Consider the following 21,093-nt stretch of genomic DNA (forward strand, 5'->3'; position numbering starts at 1 on the left):
CAATCAATTTTATTGAAACCAAAAACCCCACACACAACCCTCGTTAACCATTTTATTGAAAATGTAAGACAAAAAAAAAAAAAAAAAAAAAAAAAGCAGTCTTAGAATCTAACGTAGTCCAACATCTAAACATGTAAAATAAAATAAAAACACAGAACACCCCATTAGTGACACATGTGGTAGGCTTAGATACAGTGCCCATGTGTGATACTGTCTTTTGGACCCTCATATGTTAGGCTTAGATACAGTATAAGACTACTGTCTCTTGGGGCCCTGTATCTAAGCCTACTATGTGGTAGGCTTAGATACAGGGCCCAGCACAGAGGATCATACCATGTGATCAGAGGCTGAACCGTGATGGAACTAGAGGGGTTACAGGCTTACTTCAGTTCCTCAGGAGAGGGAGGAATAAGGAGAAAGTGTTAAAACATGTTGGTGTTAAACAGTTAGTGATTCCTGATGAAGGGGGATGCATCGATACATTTGGGATGTTTGGCCATTTTATATTTGTCTTTATATTTAAATGTTTAGTGTCATCCTTTTACTTCGGTTGACGATTCTGCCTGCTGCATTATTGAAAGATTGACCAGAGGAGTGATATTTAAGGTGATCGCGGATCGGAGGGGAGCTTGTTGCCTGGTTCTCCTCACATATGCGAGTACTATTCCATTTATATGCTAATCTGATTGCACTGCATTGAACTTCAATACAGCCACTCTCCAAAGAATTTAAAAAAAGGTACAGCTAGTGTATAGAGAGCCTGCAGTTCCCCTATCCTTTTAGCGGTAGGCTACTTTCCAGGAAAGATTTTTAATTCCAATTTTTGATATGGGTTCAGAAGGAGTGTATTTTAGACCTTCAAGGACAAAATTTAGATCTCGGGGGATGACAAACCTGCTTCCTGAGGGATAAACTATGAGCCCCTGAGAAAATCTTTTGATCCAACGATGATTGGGTAGATCTTGATCAAAATAAGAACTAAGTGCAGAAATCCAGACATAAAAGCTCCATAACCGCTCCGTGTGTCAGCAGCATATGATGCGTGGCTGCGTGATTTTCGCGCAGCCATCATTATGACACTGTATGTTTGTAAACAGAAAAGCACAGTGAAGGTGAAGCTCTTATAAGTGTCTCCCCTACAGCTTTTAGTTCTCTGACGTTTGAGGACATCATCTGAACAGGCCATGTACCTTGAAAGTGCTTGTCTTGGATTACCGACCCCCAGCCGTGTTTGCTGACATCTGTGGTAATTACCACATAAGGCGAAGTTCTACAGGGGACCTCCTTGCTTTTGTTTGTGGAGAGCCACCAATGGGAGAGATTATTTCACGGTTTCAGAAATTTGAATCCAAGGAGTCCTGTTTTCGAACCCACTGGGATCAGGATCAGATTCTGTAAGGGTCTGGAGTGAAATGGACTCCATGGAATAGATTGGATGCAAGACGTCATCATTCCCAACATCCGCATTCCTTCCCTTATAGAACAGGAGCTTTTCCGCCAAAATTTCCTCACTTCTGTCAGGAGAAGTATTTGTTTCTCTCTTGGGAGGGAGGAATGTTGAAGGGAGGAGTCTAGTAGCACTCCTAAGAAGACACTGTTTTTGGGGAGGAAGACTTGACTTCTGGAAGTTGATTATCCATCCCAATTCCTGTAGTTGGGAAAGAACCTGTGAAGATAGACGGAGTATCTGCTGTCAACAGGAAATCATCTAAATATAGGATAATTACTATGCCCTGACTTCTTAAGAATGCCATAATCTCTGCAATAATTTTTGTAAAAATTCTGGGGGCGGAGGAAATGCCGAAGGGGAGGCAGACAAACTGGAAGTGGAGAATGGAAGGACCGTTCTGAATCGCGAATCTGAGGAATCTCTGGTAAGCGGGGTGGATAGGGACGTGATAATACACATCCTTTAAATTGATCATACACATTGACTCCTCTTCCCTTATTAGAAGAAGTCGATCTGATAGACTCCATCTTGAATTTGCGATATTTTACCCATTTGTTCAGTAACTTCAGGTTGATTATTGTCCTGTAAGAGCCGTTTGGTTTCTTGACTAAGAAGATTTTTGAATAGTGGCCCTTGAATCTTTGGCTGTGGGGAACTCGAGTAATTGCTCTCAATTTGAGCAGTTTCTGGATATCCAGGATAAGGATCTGATGAAGGTCTTTTGCTTGGTACTGGGTTATTATTAGAAATTTCTATGGAGGAGAATTCTAATTTGTACCCTTCTTTTATAATCTTTAGAACCCAAGGGTTCTGGGTTATTCCGGTCCATTTGGAATAAAAATGTAGGAGTCTTCCCCCTACACTCTTGTCGTCATAGCTTTGAGGGCTGAAATGAGTTATTGGGGTTAAGGAGATATCTTCGACCCCTTCCTCCCTTGGGGTAACTCCAGCGACCGGACTTCCCTTTCCCGCTGTAGTTCTGTAAGCTTGGCTCCCTCTGTTGGCGAAACCTCCGAAACGGAGTTTTTTTTTTTAGGTTTCTCTTCTGGAAACCCCTTTTTCCTATACGCTGCGTTCTCCAGCACGTTATCCAGGAGATGACCGAACATAAGAGAACCTGTAAATGGGATAGCACATAACTTGTTCTTGGACTTCATATGTCCTGACCACATCTTGAGCCATAATGCTCTTCTAGCAGCATTTGAGAGAGCTCCATTCCTGGCAGCAAATCTAATGGATTCCACTGAAGCATCTACCAAGAATCCGGATGCAATCTTTAGTAAGGGTAGGGATTCGAATAGATCTTGTCGTGATGTCTTTATTAACAAATGGGTCTCCAGCTGGTTTAACCATATAAACATTGCTCTTGCTACAGATGTGGCCGCGATATTTGTAGAAATTAAAGCTGATGAAGATTCCCATGCTCTTTTCAGCAGTCAGTCTGCCTTCTGGTCCATGGGATCCTTCAACTGAGAGGAATCTTCAAATGGGATTGCGTTTTTTTTTAGCCACTCTGGCTACTGGGACATCTAATTTTGGGATCTCATCCCAAGATTTAGTGTCTACTGGATCAAAGAGAAGTCTGTTTTTAAATTCTCTTGAAATTAAATCTTTTTTCCAAATCCTCCCATTCTGTCGTTACCATAGAGTTCCTCTCCTTCTCCTAACTCACCCTCCGAAAAGTAATAACACTCCTGCTCCAAGTCAGACCCCTGAGGTGGTGGGCAATATTTTTGTTCCACTTCAGTCCGTGGCCTTTTTGCCCAGGAGTGTGAGGGAGTTCCTTGAGGAGGGGCGAGGGAGGCTACGGACTGACTTACTTCTTCGCGAATCATAGCCCTAAGTATAGACATAAATGTCGGTTGTTCCTCTTTTAGTAATTTTGCAATTCAATCTTGACACAATTGTTTCCTATGTGACTGGCAATTTTTTCGCTCAAGTCGCACATTTTTTAACCTTTTTATCAGTTTGTCTCTGAGAGGAATCTTTAGCCTAAAGAGAACAGAAGGCAGGTAAAGTATGGTGTACTTACATACTGAGTCATAACCCTTGCTCCAAGGGTGAGACTCACGTGACCCTGGGACATATCCGGAATTCCATCAGCACGAGGAAGTTCCATTCCGCAACAAGTAATAGAGAATGCAATATCCACAAGATATAAATCCAAGTTAGAGGTATCAGCTCTAACTACATACCTGTGCATGTCCCTTTAAATGCGGGCGTTTCGAATTTCCCGCCTTCCAAGATGGCCGTGGACCGAAAGTAGCCCGACGACATTTCCGATCGCGGCTATTCGACTGAGGTGCGGCCGCGTCATAGCCGGCTATGCGGCGCTTACGAGGATGTTTTGCCGGCGTTTCCAACCATATGGAGGAGCCGGTCCCCGCATGGTCACGCAGCCAGGCCGAAGCCTGCTTGGGAATCCCAAACCCCACACACTACCGGAATCCTGCCTAGGATTCCTAAGGTAGGAGTTTTAGGTTGGGAGCCAAGGTACCTCTCGTTAGAGGGGTATTAGCCTAGGCTTTAGGAGGAATAGAACAGACTCCCTGATCTTGCCCCGACAGTTTTCTCCTGCAGCACCACAGGAGCGATGTCTCTCTGCTCCTGCCCCTGTAGGGACAGGAACAACACTGGCAAGTGGTGGTGGGAGGGGCCTTTTAACCTCTGTCTTCCTGTCCCTATAGAGGTCAATAGGGCAACCTCCTGTGGTGCTGTCATAAGGGATGTACTGGAAAAATATATATACATTTTCCAAAGCCGCATAAGCTGTAACCTCTTGTGTGCCCCCTTCCAGGGACAGGAAAACACGGAGGTGGGGGAGGGGCTATTTAATATTTTGTGTTTGTGTCTCTGATACAGGGTGTAGATTCAACCTCCTGTGTGATGTCATGGAGGGTGTAATTGAAAAAAATAAGTTTTGGAAATTTTCTTGAAAATGCGAGAAATTTCTGCTAAAGTTAAGCCTTGCAATGTCCTAGAAAAAAAAAAAAAAAAAAAAAAAAAAAAAACATTAAAAACAAAACAAAGCCAACATAAGGCTATGTTCACACGGGGTATTTTGCAACGTTTTTTGATGCGGAAACCGCGTCGCAAAACTCGGCAAAAACGGCCCGAGAACGCCTCCCATTGATTTCAATGGGAGGCGTCGGCGTCTTTTTCCCGCGAGGCAGTTTTATCTTCGGGCGCTTCCGCCTCTGACCTCCCATTGACTTCAATGGGAGGCAGAGAAAGCGTATTTCGCGCTGTTTTATGCCCGCGGCACTCAATGGCGTGCAGGGAGAGGAAAATCTGCCTCAAAGTTCCAAACGGAATTTTGAGGCAGATATTCCTCCCCCAAAATACTCCGTGTGAACATAGCCTTAGTAGACATGAAATTTGAATTAGTAATACCACACAACATATTTACTATCTGTCTTAGGCCTCATCTACACGAGCATGTGCGTTTTGCGCACGCAAAAAAACGCAGCGTTTTGCGTGCGCAAAAGGCACTTGACAGCTCCGTGTGTCATCAGTGTATGATGCGCGGCTGCGTGATTTTCGCTCGGCCGCCATCATAGAGATGAGGCTAGTCGACGTCAGTCACTGTCCAGGGTGCTGAAAGAGTTAACTGATCGGCAGTAACTCTTTCAGCACCATCGACAGTGAATTCCGATCACCATATCGAGTAACCTGTTTAAAAAAAAAAAAAGAGGTTCGTACTTACCGAGAACTTCCCGGCCGTTGCCTTGGTGACGCGTCCTTGGTGACGCGCCTCTCTTGACATCTGGCCCCACCTCCCTGGATGACGCGGCAGTCCATGTGACCGCTGCAGCCTGTGCTTGGCTGGAGCTGTCACTTGGACTGAATTGTCATCCCGGGAGATCAGACTGGAGGAAGAAGCCGGGAGTTATCGGTAAGTCAGAACTTTTTTTACACGTTCACGTATATTGGGATCGGAAGTCACTGTCCAGGGTGCTGAACCAGTTTAACTCTTTCAGCACCCTGCACAGTGACTGTCTCCTGCCGGGTTCGGTCAAAACGAGTTCGGCCGAACACGGTGAAGTTCGGTTCGCTCATCTCGAAGACACTCTGTTCAGATGTTTGTAAACAGAAAAGCACGTGGTGCTTTTCTGTTTACATTCAGTTTGACAGCTCTTGCGCGAATCACGCAGTTCGCACGGAAGTGCTTCCGTGCGACCTTCATGGTTTTCACGCACCCATTGACTTCAATGGGTGCGTGATGCGCGAAAAACGCAGATTTTTTAGAACATGTCGTGAGTTTTTTTCAGCACACTCACGCTGAGCAAAACTCACGGACTGTCTGCATGCCCCCATAGACTTGTATAAGCACGCGAGTGGCACGGACGTATATCACGTTCGTGTAAATGAGGCCTTACAAGCAGATACATTTAAACTTAGAAAAATTAAAATTTTGCAGATTCACAAAATATTGGTGTTTCTCCACAAATAAACACTGACTATCGACCAAAATTTACCACTAACTTAAATTACAGTGTGTCACGAGAAAATCTCAGAATCGCTTAAAAAAATAAAAAAAGCATTCCAAAGTTATTACCACAAAGTGACAGGTCAGATTTGAAAAAAAATTGCCTAGGTCCATAAGGCCAAAACAGGCTGTGTCCTGAGGGGTTAAAAAAGTATTGGTCTATCGACATTCTAAGAGGAAAAACGGTCTTATTTTCCTGCCGACGTAGCTTTAGGACTGCTTATTTTTTAGCAGGACAATTTGTCATTTTTATTGGTTCAATTTTGAGGTATACACACAACTTCTTGGAAAGCAAGATGAACAGAAAACTGTACTGTCATGGTCTTATTTCATCTTCTACAGCATTTACCATGCGGGTTAAATAACGTAATCGTTTTACGGTTTACACGTTGCGTATATACTGCAGATTTTCTGCAAAGGATTTTGTTGTGGAAAACCCGCAGCATAATACAGTAACACCAAAGTGGATGAGATTTCAACAAATTTCATCGACATGCTGCATAAATGCGCAGAAAACACAATAGCTCAGAAATTGAGATTCGGTGCGATTTTTTTAATCTGCAGCATGTCAATTGTATTTGTGTAAATGCTGCTTATTTGTTGCGATATCTCCCTATTGAATTCAACAGGGAGGTAAAACCTGCAACAAATAGCAGAAAACGCACCTAAAAAAAAAAAAAAAAAAAAAAAAAAATCTTAGATTTACCCAGTAGTCTGTTTCTTCGTCCAATCACAGGTTTCAGCGGTCACATGGGATGAAACGTCATCCAAGGGCTGCAGAATGTACACGTCGCCATGGTAAGTTTTTTTTTTTTTTTCTTTGTGCAGTTTGCCCCGCAGCATATCTGCCCTGTGTGAATATATGCTTATACCCTTATAGTTCTATGTAGCTTCTTAATTTTTTTTCGTATTAAAGTAAAACGGTCACCAGCATTTCACCTATTGAACCCTACTCACACCTCGCTGGCCCCTGCTGTCAAGTTAATTGGTGTTAACCTCTCTCCTAAACTGCTCTTCTGACCGTAAATAACGGTCTGCAAAAATTGTGTGCCTTTTATGGTAATAATCAGGTAGTCTCGTTCAGGTCCCGATCATGTGACATTGCAGTGAAAGATAATGCTAGCAATAAACTGGAAAATTTGTTGTAGCACACAATGGCCTCCAGGACTCCCATCCATGGAAGCCTATCAGGACCATTCGGAGGCTGGTCCTGATAGGATTCCCGTCAGAGTAACTGTCAGCATCACACAGACAGTTATACATTAGGTAGTGTAATATATTATAGCAGTGATCAGAGCTGCAGGTCTTCAAGTTCCCTAGTGGGACAAAAAAACAAAAAAGTTAATAAAAACTAGTTAAAATAAAGTAAAAAAAAAAAAAAAAAAAAAAATAGTACACATTTGTTATCACCACGTTCGAAGACACCCAAACTATAATGTTATTTTTGCCACACGGTGAACACTGCAAAAGACAATAAAAAAAATAAAACCATACCAGAAGCGCTATTTTTTTTGGTCACCACACCTCACAAAATTTAGAGTAAAACGTGATTTAAAAAAATAAAAATAAAAAATAAAATATCACATTTTCACCGAAATAGTACCAATAAAAAAAATACAACCCGTCCCGCAAGAACACAAGTCTTTAAAGGTTTTTTTTTTTACTGCAAAAAAAAAAAAAAAAAAAAAAGGTTACGGCTTTCAGAATATGGTTGTGCAAACACTGCAAAACGAAAAAAAACAAAACAATATACATATGGTATCGCCGTAATCGTATCAATCCGCAGAATAAAGTAAAATTGTCATCTATAGTGCACAGTGAAACCTGTAAAAATAAAAGCATTTAAAAACACCAAAAATCGGTTCTTTGGTCACCTTAGCTTGTAAAAAAAATAAAATAAAAAAATAAAATAAACATTGTATTAAAGAGGCTCTGTCACCAGATTTTGCAACCCCTATCTCCTATTGCAGCAGATCGGCGCTGCAATGGAGATAAGAGTAACGTTTGTTTTTTTAAAAACGAGCATTTTTGGCCAAGTTATGGCCATTTTTATATTTATGTAAATGAGGCTTTCTAAAGTACAACTGGGCGTTTTTACTTCTTTTACTAGCTGGGCGTTGTGTATAGAAGTATCAGCCACTTCTCTCCACAACGCCCAGCTTCTGGCAGTGCAGACACAGCGTGTTCGAGAGATCACGCTGTGACGTCACTCACTTCCTGCCCCAGGTCCTGCATCGTGTCGGACGAGCGAGGACACATCGGCACCAGAGGCTACAGTTGATTCTGCAGCAGCATCAGCGTTTGCAGGTAAGTATCTACATCGACTTACCTGCAAACGCTGATGCTGCTGCAGAATCAACTGTAGCCTCTGGTGCCGATGTGTCCTCGCTCGTCCGACACGATGCAGGACCTGGGGCAGGAAGTTAGTGACGTCACTGCGTGATCTCTCGAGAACACGCTGTGTCTGCACTGCCAGAAGCTGGGCGTTCTGAAGAGAAGTGGATGATACTTCTATACACAACGCCCAGCTAGTAAAAGAAGTAAAAACACCCAGATGTAACACACATAATACACGCCCAGTTGGACTTTAGAAAGCCTAATTTACATAAATATAAAAATGGTCATAACTTGGCCAAAAATGCTCGTTTAAAAAAAAACAAAAAAAACGTTACTCTTATCTACATTGCAGCGCCGATCTGCTGCAATACGAGATAGGTGACAGAGCCTCTTTAAGTCATCAAAATGTTGTATGGACCAAAAATTGGTACCAATTCTACTGCTCATCCTGCCACTCGTTTCCACTGTTTTGGAACCACAAGACTTCTTCAAGCCGGACATATAGACTTAAAAATAAAAAAAAAAAAAAAGAGAAAAGGAAATTTATAAATTTACCCTCTACATTGCTTTAATTCCTGTGAAACGCCTAAAGTGTTAAGAAGCTTACTGAATGCTGTTTTAAGTACATTCAGGGGTGCCGTTTTTAAAATGTGGCAAGTTATGGGCAGGCCCTCTAATATAAATATATAGGTCCCTCAAAGCAACTTCACAACGGAACTGGTCCATGAAAAAATAGCCTTAAAATTTTCTTGAAAATGTGGGAAATTGCCGCCAAAGTTCTAAGCCTTGTAACGTCCTAGAAAAATAAAACTAAGTTAACCCCTTCCCGACCACCCCAAGTAGATGAACGGGCTGCAGAGCTGGTCCTTGTGCCTGCAGTCCGTTAATCTACGTGTGCTCCTAAGGCTGGATTCACGAGCACATTACGTCCGTAATGGACGAATGTATTTCGGCCGCAAGTCCCGGACCGAACACACTGCAGGGAGCCGGGCTCCTAGCATCATAGTTATGTACTATGCTAGGAGCCCCTGCCGGACAACTGTCCCGTACTGTAATCATGTTTTCAGTACGGGACAGTAGTTCCATGGAGAGGCAGGGACTCCTAGCATCGTACATAAGTATGATGCTAGGAGCCCGGCTCCCTCCAGTGTGTTCGGTCCGGGACTTGCGGCCGAAATACGTCCGTGCTTTACGGACGTAATGTGCTCATGTGAATCCAGCCTAACAGAGCACACAGACGCTCCCCGCAGCCCGGCATCTCCCAGTACAGGCTGCTACCATGAGCCTTAGTACTGGGGGAAAACATCGGGTCGGATCACAGCGGTAATCCAAACTAATTAACCCCTTAATTGTGGCAGTCAATAGTGACCGCCGCATTTAAGTTGTTATTGCAACATCGGCACCCCGTTACGCGATTGCGGGGGCCGATTGCTATGGCAACCGGAAGGCTTCAGGTCTGCCATCTATTGAAGGCGATTACGTCCTGCCAGAGGCAGGACCTAATACGCCTTCTGTCAGTGTGAAACTGACTATAATACCCTGCAATTCATAAGAATTGCAGGGTATTATAACAACGATCCAACAATTGGATCTTCAAGTCCCTAGAAGGACTAAGGAAAAAAAAAAGTTACAAAAAATGTAAAATGTCAAAATAAAAATTAAAAAAAATTGCCTTTTTTTCCCTTATAAAGTCCTTTATTATTAGAAAAAAAGAAAAATAAACTATGCATAATTGGTATCGCTGCGTCCGTAACGGCCTGAACTATAAGCATATAATGTAATTTATCCCGCACGGTGACCGCCATAAAAAATAAAATAAAAATTAAAAAACTATACCGGAATAGCTATTTTTAGTCACTTCAGCTCCCAAATAATTCTCATAAATAGGGATCAAAAAGTCGCATGTACCCAAAAATTGTACCGATAAAAACTAGTTTGTTCCGCAAACAAGCCCTCACACAGCTTTCCTGATAGAAAAATAAAAAAGTTGTGGCTCCTAGAATATGGCGACACAAAAACGACAATTTTTTTTTTTTAAAACCGTGATTTTATCTTGCAAACACCATAAAAAAACCTATATACATATGTTATCGCCGTAATCGCATCGACCCGCACAATTAAATATGTCATTTATAGCGCACGGTGAACGCCATAAAAATAAAGAATAGAAGTTTTGATGGCCTAAATCCACTAAATTCAGCACAAAACCTATGGGATCAAAATGCTCACTATACCCCTAGAAAAATTATTTTTAGGGCTGTAGTTTCCGAAATGGGGTCACTTCTGGGGGTTGTCCAGTTTTGGTCCCTCAGGGGCTTTGCAAATGCGACATGACACCCGAAAACCAATTGAATAAACTTGATCTCCAAAAGCTAAATAGCGCTCCTTCGCTTCTGAGCCCTCAAAGCCACTTCAGAACTGAACCCGGACCGCGGAAAGAACGGACATGTCTTATTACGGCCGTGTTCTGCGGTCCAGGCTGATAGGAAATAATGGACACGGCCATGTGCACGGCTCGCAATTTGCAGACGGCCCGCGGGTGACACTCCGCCCCGACCGACGCGAAAATCTCGGCGCAAAACTCGGCAAAAAAGGCCCAAGAACGCCTCCCATTGATTTCAATGGGAGGCGTCGGCGTCTTTTACCCGCGAGCAGTAAAACTGCCTCGCGTGAAAAAGCAGCGACATGCCCTATCTTCGGGCGCTTCCGCCTCTGACCTCCCATTGACTTCAATGGGAGGCAGGAGAAGGCGTATTTCTCGCTGTTTTATGCCCGCGGCGCTCTATGGCCGCGGGCGAAAAACGGCGCGATAATTGCCGCGAAAATCGGCGTGCAGGGAGAGGAATATCTGCCTCAAAGTTCCAAACGGAATTTTGAGGCAGATATTCCTCCCCCAAAATACTCCGTGTGAACATAGCCTAAGGCCGCATTCACACGAACGGGTCATGAAAAATGGCAAGTTTTCCACGGCCGATTTGCCACCGTGTGGGACCCGTTTTCTGCTGTCACGTGGCCGATTATCCCTGTTGTGTCAATAAGCCCTAAGGCCTCATGCACACGGCCGTTCCTGTAAAAACGGCCCACGATTGCGGCCACCCGCGTTTTCAGGCCATGCCCCCGAAGTATGAAAGCAAAGCCTGTATAACACAAAAAACCAGACATGCTCCATCATTCACGGCACGGATACCAATCCGAAGCGATACGGAAAGGTGTCCACTGCCAATAGAACTGAACGGGGCAGTAATTACGGCCGTAAGCACCCAGCCATGCCCATAATCACAGCTCGCACGGCCGGCTGCCCACATTTTTGGGCCGTGCTCCCATACAAAGTATGGAAGCACGGCCCGTAAAATGCAAAAGAACGGACACGTTCCATAATTTTCGGAACATTTCTACAGCACAGACACCCATCCGTAGCAATACAGAAAGCGGTCCACGGCCAATAGAACTAAATGGGTCCGTAATTGCGGACCGTATTACGGCCATGTGCATGGGGCCTTACAGGTTCCAGCAGAACTCTTCCCTTCGGAGCTCAGTATGGCTGACATTTTACAGGCAACCTGACAGAAGGTTTGGAGTCACTAACCACGAGCCGTTATGCAGCTGGGGCCGTTACTAAAAAAAGCCTAACTAATGCTCACATGTCTCAGCTCAAACCACGGCCTCCTGTCTAGAACCTCAATCCCATCTCAGCGTGTTCTCTAAAAAAAAACAACGGTAATGACTCCAAACTAATAAATCGGGAGTCCGTATGCGGAATGCGGCAGAGGTGATGCGATAATCTTGGGAGCCGGTACTGCATCACGCGCAGCCTTCCTCCAACACGTGGTTTTATATACATATTTGAGAAGTACTGCAAACAAACGAGATGTCTCTATGTACTGGGCGGACACAAGCAGCGCTTTTACTACCCCCCACTGAGTATATGAAATGAGGGCATCAAACTACAACCCGTGCCTCCCTTTGCCCCAGTACGTCATGTCTGCTCCGAGCTCCGTGCAGAACCCGGCTTTGTGCTCTTCCCATCACATCGTTTAGGACTCTTAGCTCACACGTGTTTTCAGCTTATGCTCAGCTGTCTGTACAGACGCATGCCGGGACTAGTAGTCATACTGGCCTTCCACTACGCTCAGACGTACGTAAGTTAAACTACAATTCCCAGCAAAACTTGCGCCAGGCTTTTCCATTTTCGATTGTCACGCTCTACGCTCTATCAATGATGTGCAGCTCCCAATATATTATCCTCGCACTATGGACTACACGACCATCACTAGGGAGCTGTGAGCCGTCAGTCTTTGCATCCTTACCACGTCTCCTGGTTGCTGAACTTTTTGGTAACCACTCGCCCCAGTTCTAGCCCCAGACGGTCAGCGATTTTTTGGGACAAGTCCTGGTGGGAGCTCCCGCTAAAGATCTTGATGTTCGGCATGTCCTCTCCGGTGCCCCTTGGAAAGATACGTCACTGGAGTAAAAGAAACCGCAAGATAAGGTGAAGCCTGGACGATGTCCTGTTGCTTAACGGAGACGAAACTCTTTACCCTGCCTATGTCGTCGTTCAACCAATGAGATACTACTCAGAACACACCCCTTTCTTGCGGCGGAAAGTCTAATTGGACGCTTTCTGAAAGAGGCTGTGTCTGCCATGTTGAGTATTGGCAAGTAACGTCACATTTTAGGGTGTTGGTCAGGTTGCGATAAAATGGCAAATGAACCCCCCCCCCCCCCTTCGTAGTAATACTTGTACGATATTTAGTGCTTATGATAGATCAGATCACGTGTCCCGGTGTGGAGTGCCTGTTTAAAGTAGCGGCTAGGTTCATCTCCATAAGCACCTCGTGACGTCGGAAGGTCAGATCACATTTCAAAGTCACGTGGTTCTGGAGCTGTAGCGTCTGAATGTTCAGCATTTTAAGTGTCGTTTGCTGTTTGGGGCACTAGTGTCGCGGGGTACAGAGCGGGAAGATGCTTCAAAAGACATAAAATGTTACTTTTTTATTTTTGTGGGGTGGTTAAGAAAAAAACGAAAAGACATGGTGTGAAAGGGGACTTAGGGCCTGTTCACATCAGCGTTGCCCTTCCGTTGAGGGGTTCCGTCGGAGGTTTCCGTCAGGTTAACCCCTCAGGGCCTGTTCACATCAGCGTTGGCTTTCCGTCGGGAGAACCCCACAACAGAAAGTAAAACTGAAACCACAGCTTCTGTTTCAGTCACCATTGATATCAATGGTGACGGAAACATTGCGGCAGGTTTCTGTTTTTCCGACGGAATCAATAGCGCAGTCGTCTTTGAGGGGTTCCACCTCTGACCTTCCATTAAAAACAAATGGAGGCTGAAAAAACCTGCGGCGCTCGTTTGGAGCATTTTTGTTGTGGTTTTTCACTAGAGTCATACAGCTGAAAGGAACAAGGGAAAGAAAATCTTCAAAAAATGTTTGCGCCAGAAAAACGATGTGTAAACTACCAGTTAGGGCTCATTCGCACGACCGTGAAAAAAAATGTCCATTAAAAACTGATCAACTGTCAGTTTTTCATGGCCATTTTGCATCAGTGTGTCTCTAAATTTTCATCCATTTCAAATCCGTCTGTCCGTTTTTAATGGCCGTTTGACATCCATTTTACATCAGTTTTTCATGGCCGTTAAAAAAACTGATGAATTTCATTGGTCAGGTTTTTTTTGTCCCAATCCCCTGAAAACACCCAAAGGAAGGTCACATGTTCACCTAGACACTATTTACAGCCTCCCTGTATATGATGCCACACACCTCCCTGCAGATGATGTCACACACCTCCCTGCAGATGATGTCACACACCTCCCTGTAGATGATGTCACACACCTCCCTGTAGATGATGTCACACACCTCCCTGTAGATGATGTCACACAGCCTCCCTGTATAAGATGCCACACACCTCCCTGTATAAGATGCCACACACCTCCCTGTATATGATGTCACACATCTCCCTGTATATGATGTCACACATCTCCCTGTATATGATGTCACACACCTCCCTGTATATGATGTCACACACCTCCCTGTATATGATGTCACACACCTCCCTGTATATGATGCCACACACCTCCCTGTATATGATGCCACACACCTCCCTGTATATGATGTCACACACCTCCCTGTATATGATGTCACACCTCCCTGTATATGATGCCACACACCTATATATGATGCCACACACCTACTATATATGATGCCACACACCGCCCTGTATATGATGCCACACACCTCCCTGTATATGATGTCACACACCTCCTTGTATATGATGCCACACACCTCCCTGTATATGATGTCACACACCTCCCTGTATATGATGTCACACACCTCCCTGTATATGATGCCACACACCTCCCTGTATATGATGCCACACACCTCCCATATATGATGCCACACACCTCCCTGTAGATGATGCCACACACCTCCTATATATGATGCCACACACCTCCCTGTATATGATGTCACACACCTCCCTGTATATGATGTCACACACCTCCCTGTAGATGATGCCACACACCTCCCTGTAGATGATGCCACACACCTCCCTGTAGATGATGCCACACACCTCCCTGTAGATGATGCCACACACCTCCCTGTAGATGATGCCACACACCTCCCTGTAGATGATGCCACACACCTCCCTGTAGATGATGCCACACACCTCCCTGTAGATGATGCCACACACCTCCCTGTAGATGATGCCACACACCTCCCTGTATATGATGTCACACACCTCCCTGTATATGATGTCACACACCTCCCATATATGATGCCACACACCTCCCTGTATATGATGTCACACACCTCCCTGTATATGATGTCACACACCTCCTTGTATATGATGCCACAAACCTCCCTGTATATGATGCCACACACCCCCTGTATATGATGCCACACAGCCTCCCTGTAAATGCCACACACCTCCCTGTATATGATGCCACACAGCCGCCGTGTAGATCACGCCACACCAGCCTCCCTGCAGATCACGCCACACCAGCCTCCCTGCAGATCACGCCACACCAGCCTCCCTGCAGATCACGCCACACCAGCCTCCCTGCAGATCACGCCACACCAGCCTCCCTGCAGATCACGCCACACCAGCCTCCCTGCAGATCACGCCACACCAGCCTCCCTGCAGATCACGCCACACCAGCCTCCCTGCAGATCACGCCACACCAGCCTCCCTGCAGATCACGCCACACCAGCCTCCCTGCAGATCACGCCACACCAGCCTCCCTGCAGATCACGCCACACCAGTCTCCTTGCAGATCACGCCACACCAGCCTCCCTGTAGATCACGCCACACCAGCCTCCCTGTAGATCACGCCACACCAGCCTCCCTGTAGATCACGCCACACCAGCCTCCCTGTAGATCACTCCACACCAGCCTCCCTGTAGATCACGCCACACCAGCCTCCCTGTAGATCACGCCACACCAGCCTCCCTGTAGATCACGCCACACCAGCCTCCCTGTAGATCACGCCACACCAGCCTCCCTGTAGATCACGCCACACCAGCCTCCCTGTAGATGATGCCACACCAGCCTCCCTGTAGATGATGCCACACCAGCCTCCCTGTAGATGATGCCACACCAGCCTCCTCGCGGGTGCAGCGCCGTCTCTTGTCTTCTTCAGGTGTGGTCACTCGTCTGCACGGGATCTGGCAAGGCAGCGAGACGGGGCGATGACGTAATCGAGGGGCCTTCAAACCCGTGAAGACTAGTGACCACACCTGAAGAAGCGCTGCAACAGTGAGTATGCCAACGATAGTCAGCAATGGAACTAGCAGTTCCCTTGCCAATCCCCATGTAACAGATCCGTTTTACATGTATTGACAGCCGTTAAAAACGGATCCATTGACTCCTATGGGGGCCGTCAGGCCGTTAAAACGACCCAAAAATAGGACATGTCCAATTTTTTGACGGCCATTATTCACGGGCCGTTAAAAAAACGGCCGTGTGAATGCACCCATAGAATATCATTGCTCTGAAAACGGCCATGTGAAGGCCGTTAAAAGGACGGCCATCACACGGCCGTTTTTCACTGTCGTGTGAATACGGGCTTAAAGGAACAGTGTCATCACAATTTTTTTTTTAATATGTTAAAGATGTTAGTGCTTTATTAAAAACGTTTGGATTAATTTGTGTGTTTGTGTGTTACTTTTTCTTATTTTTACACTTTTTCTTCCCTATGGGGGCTGCCATTTTTTTTTCCATTTCTGTATGTGTCGATTAACGACACATACAGACATGGAATACGGCAGCCACAGTCCCATAGGGACTGCGAACGGGTCCCGTCCCATCCACTTCTGTGTACGCCGTCTGTGTGGGAACTGCGCATGCGCCGCTCCCACACAGTCCAATTTGAAATGCGCGCCGTCCGGCGCCATTTTCCTGTGGACCGGAAGTCGCGGCCGGACAGTAAGATTATTACTCCCGGCCGCGGCTTCAGGACTTGTGCACTTGGACCAGCGGCAGCAGACGGAGCGGACTGGGCCGGAGGGAGCTGCGGCGGCAGGAGCAGGTAAGAGATTTCTATGTATGTTCGTGTTTGTGTGTGTTTACTACTGTATGTAAACCTACTACACTGTGTGTTAGCTCAAAAAATGGCGACGCACAGTGTAGGAGGTTAGACCGTTCAAACCCCTCGTTTATCCCGGCACTAGCCAGGATAAAGGAGGGGGGGATTCTCAGAGCTCACTAGAGCAAGTGCTTTTTTCCCAATTTTGCAGCAAAAAGCAATGTGGTTGCTTTACCACATGCAATGCTGCAATTTTGGGAATAGCTCCATCTAGTGACCAGCAATGGGAAATATTATAAATTAGAATCTAATTTATAATATTTCCTGACTCGTGAAAAAAAGAAAAAAAATTTGAACAATGTTTAATCACCTACACACTAAATGTTTAATTAAAAAAAAAAAAACATGTTTTGCTGGCAACACATTCCCTTTAATCTACTGTGAAACCTTTAAAGGAGTTGTCCAGGATAAGTTTTTTTCCTAAAAAGTATCCCCTAGCCTTGGTTTGCCTTCCCTAATACCCCATATTAACCTCTTAACCCCTTAATGACCGGGCATGTTTGTACCTTAATGACCAAGCCAGATTTGTCAAATCTGGTATGTCTGACTTTATCAGAGAATAACTCTGTGAAAGTTTTGAATATCCAAGTAATTCTGACATTGTTTTTTCGTCACATGTTGTACTTTATTTTAGTGGTAAAAGTAGACTGATACAATTTGCGGAAATTAATTAAAAAATAGAAAAATGGAAGAAATTTTGTAAAAATTACCATTTTCCCCTATTTTTAACTGCAATATGTCACATATGTAAACACATACTGTACAATTTTTTAAATTAAATATATATTTCTATCTCTTTACTCTATTTTGGCAGCACTTTTGAAAAAATAAAATAAATTTTCAGCAATTTAGAGGACTTACAAATTGAATAATAATTTTATACATTTTGAAGTACATTTTGTTTTCCTGCACCAAGCCAGGTTTTCAGAGGCTCATAGGTCTCAAAGTGATGGAAACCCCCACAAATGACCACATTTAGAAAACTAGACCCCTTAAGGTATTTACCTAAGGGTATAGTAAGTATTTTGACCCCACAGTTTTTTGCTAAATTTAATACATAGCAGGTGAAAAAAAAAAAATGTCACTTTTTTTCATAAAAGTATCAGTTTGAAGACCAATTTCTTTGTAAAGCGACCATGAGAATGAAGAAACACACCACAAAATCTATCACCCTGTTTCTCCTGTTTTCAAAAATACCAACATTGTGGCCCTAATGCGCTGCCTGGACACACGGCAGGACCCAAAAGGAAGGGAGCACCCGGAGGCTTTCAGGACTCATATTTTGCTTGAAAATGTTTTAGGCCCCACTCTACATTTGGAGAGGCTTTGAGCTGCCAGAACGATAGAAACTCCCCATAAACGACCCCATTTAGAAAACTAGACCCCATAACATAATTATTTAGGTGTATAGTAAGTGTTTTGACCCCACAGTTCTTTGCTAAATTTAATGCATATCAGGTGAAAAAAAAAATTATTTCACTTTTTTCATAAAAGTATTAGTTTGAAGACCGATTTCTTTGTAAAGCGAACATGAAAATGAAGAAACACACCCCAAAATCTATCACCCTCTTTCTCCTGTTTTCAAAAATACCCACATTGTGGCCCTAATGCGCTGCCTGGACACACGGCAGGACCCAAAAGGAAGGGAACACCCGGAGGCTTTCAGGACTCATATTTTGCTTGAAAATGTTTTAGGCCCCACTGTACATTTGGAGAAGCTTTGAGCTGCCAGAACGATAGAAACTCCCCATAAACGACCCCATTTCGAAAACTAGACCCCTTAAGGTATTTATCTAGGGGTATAGTTAGCATTTTGACCACACAGGTTTTTTGCTAAATATATTGGAATTAGTCTGTAAAAATTAAAATGTACTTTTTTTCTGAAACAACATAGAAATTTTTATTATTTACAAGGAATAACGAAGAAAATGCACCCCAACATTTGTAAAGCAATGTCTCCCGATTACGACAATACCCCATATGTGGTAATAAACTGCTGTTTGGACCCACAGCAGGGCTCAGAAGGGAAGGAGCGCCATTTGGATTTATGATTTTGCTAGAATGGTTTTCGGTGCCATGTCGCATTTGCAATGCACTGGAGGGACCAAAACAATGGAAACCCACGAAAAGTTACCCCATTTTGGAAAAACCTTCAAGAAATTTTTCTAGGGGTATAGTGAGCATTTAGACACCACGGGTCTTTTGCAGAGTTTATTGGAATTAGGGCGCGAAAATTAATATCAACATTTTTTCCACTAAAATGTTGCATTTTCTCATTTTCACAAGGGATAAAGGAGGAAAAAAACAACCATATTTTATAAAGCAATTTCTCCCGAGTACGGAAATACCCCACATGTGGTCAAAAGTTTTTTCATTAGAAATGAATTAACCCTTTCAGGACTGATCCATTTTTTGCTTTCATATTTTAGATTTTCACTCCCCGCTTTCCAAGAGCCATAACTTTTTTATTTTTCCATCAATAGAGCGGTGTGAGGGCTTATTTCTTGCGGGACAATCTGTAGTTTTCATTGGTAGCATTTTGGGGTACATGCGATTTTTTTTTTTTTATAACTTTTTATTACATTTTTTTGCAATCCTGAGCAAAAAACAGGAATTCTGACACCGTTTTTTAGGTTTTCTTTTTGCGGCGCTCACCGTACGCTATAGGTGACATTTTTACTTTATTCTGCGTGTTAGTACGATTACGGTGATACCAGATGTATATAGGTTTGGTCCTTTTTTTTAGCGTTTGCGCAATAAAATGACTTATTTATAAAAAAAAAAATTTCTGTCACCATATTCTGAGGGCCATAATTTTTTAATTTTTTAGTCAAAAAAGCTGTGTAAGGGCTTGTTTTTTGCGGGACGGATAGAAGTTTTTATTGGTACTATTTTCGGGTACATGCGACTTTTTGATCACTTTTTATTCTCTATTTTGGGAGGGGTGGTGACAAAAAAAATTGTGATTCTGTCGTCGTTTTTTATTGATTTTTTTTTGGGGTGTTCATCGTGCGGGAAAAATAACATTATAGTTTTATAGTTGGGTTCGTTACGAACGCGGTGATATCAAATATGTGTACATTTTTAACGTGTTCATTTTTTTTCTATAATAAAAGTCTTATTATAGGAAAAAAAGCATTTAGTGTTTATAGAACTTCTAACTTTTATTTGTACACTTTTTTGAAAACATTTTTATTACTTTTTTTTACTTTTTTTTCTTGTCACACTAGGGGACACTTAGTCTTGCAGCTTTGATCGCTGCTAGAGTACATTACACTACACACGTAGTGTAATGTACTCTAACTGTCATTGTGACGTGACTGTCACACTGACAGGAAGCAGAGGAGGAACGGCCGGAGGCTGTTCCTCCGAGGCTTCTGTACATGGCAACCCGGAGGTCATTATCTGACCTCCGATTGCCGTGACAAGCATCGGTAGCCCCCACGATCACTTCGTGGGGGCTGCCGATGTGCTTCAAACCACTTAAATGCGGCGACGGCAATCCGTCGCCGCACTTAAGGGTTTAACTGCCGAAATCAGCGGCGATGGTCCGCTGTCTGGCGAGACTGATGTCTCAGCTGTCTAGGACAGCTGTCAGCGCGGGCCTGTCACTCTGTGTTTACACAGAGTGACAGTTTGAAATGCGGACGAAAATGAACGTCATGGTGCGGGAACTAGCAGCCGACCATGACGTTCATTTTCGTCCTTGGTCGTTAAGGGGTTAACCAGTTTCTGTTTGATCTCCAGTGTCACTGCTGCTCTTTCTGTTTGTTTACTTCCCTGGCTTCTGGTCCTGGCTGTTTCCTGTCTTGTAACCCACCATACCCATGATCCTTTGCTGCATCTGAGGAGACAGCTTGCATCTCTCTCAGCTATTTGCATACTGCCACGCCCCTCTATGTTCACAGGTCCTTCCCTGCTCTAATTCCAGGCAGCTCCCTCCCTGCACACTGTCCTACACACTAGAATCATCATTATCCTCCCCCGCCCCCTCACAGCCTGATAAATGTTAGTCTGCCCACTCCACCTATGTCAGACATCTTGGTACACACAATCCAGTCAGCGCGTTTTGCTCACCTGCTGCTGGATCTGTTCCAAGAGATCCTGTATTAGGCCCTGTTCACACTGAGTTTTTCTGCAGGCAGAAAATTCTGCCTCAAAATTCAGTCTGGAATTACGAGGCAGATTTTGATCTGCCTGCACGCTGTTTGCTGCGTTTTTCACAGCGTTTTTGCA

General features: G+C 44.2%; 1 protein-coding gene across 3 annotated transcripts in view; it reads right to left on the reverse strand.

Annotated features, from left to right (window-relative positions):
* The window catches only part of LOC142658657 (ribose-phosphate pyrophosphokinase 1), a 32,453-nt gene extending 19,441 nt beyond the window's left edge, over nucleotides 1-13,012 (reverse strand). Inside the window, exon 1 of one of the 3 annotated variants that reach the window (XM_075834247.1) lies at nucleotides 12,584-13,012. In XM_075834247.1, the coding sequence (XP_075690362.1) occupies nucleotides 12,584-12,705 (122 nt within the window). In that variant the 5' untranslated portion in view covers nucleotides 12,706-13,012. Of the gene's footprint in view, nucleotides 1-11,917; nucleotides 12,020-12,251; nucleotides 12,338-12,583 lie in introns of those variants that run through there. The other 2 variants (XM_075834248.1, XM_075834249.1) reach the window with 2 other exon arrangements.
* Nucleotides 13,013-21,093: the final 8,081 nt, after the last annotated feature.

Source organism: Rhinoderma darwinii, chromosome 8 (assembly GCF_050947455.1).
Source record: "Rhinoderma darwinii isolate aRhiDar2 chromosome 8, aRhiDar2.hap1, whole genome shotgun sequence".
In the NCBI taxonomy this organism is placed as follows: domain Eukaryota; kingdom Metazoa; phylum Chordata; class Amphibia; order Anura; family Rhinodermatidae; genus Rhinoderma; species Rhinoderma darwinii.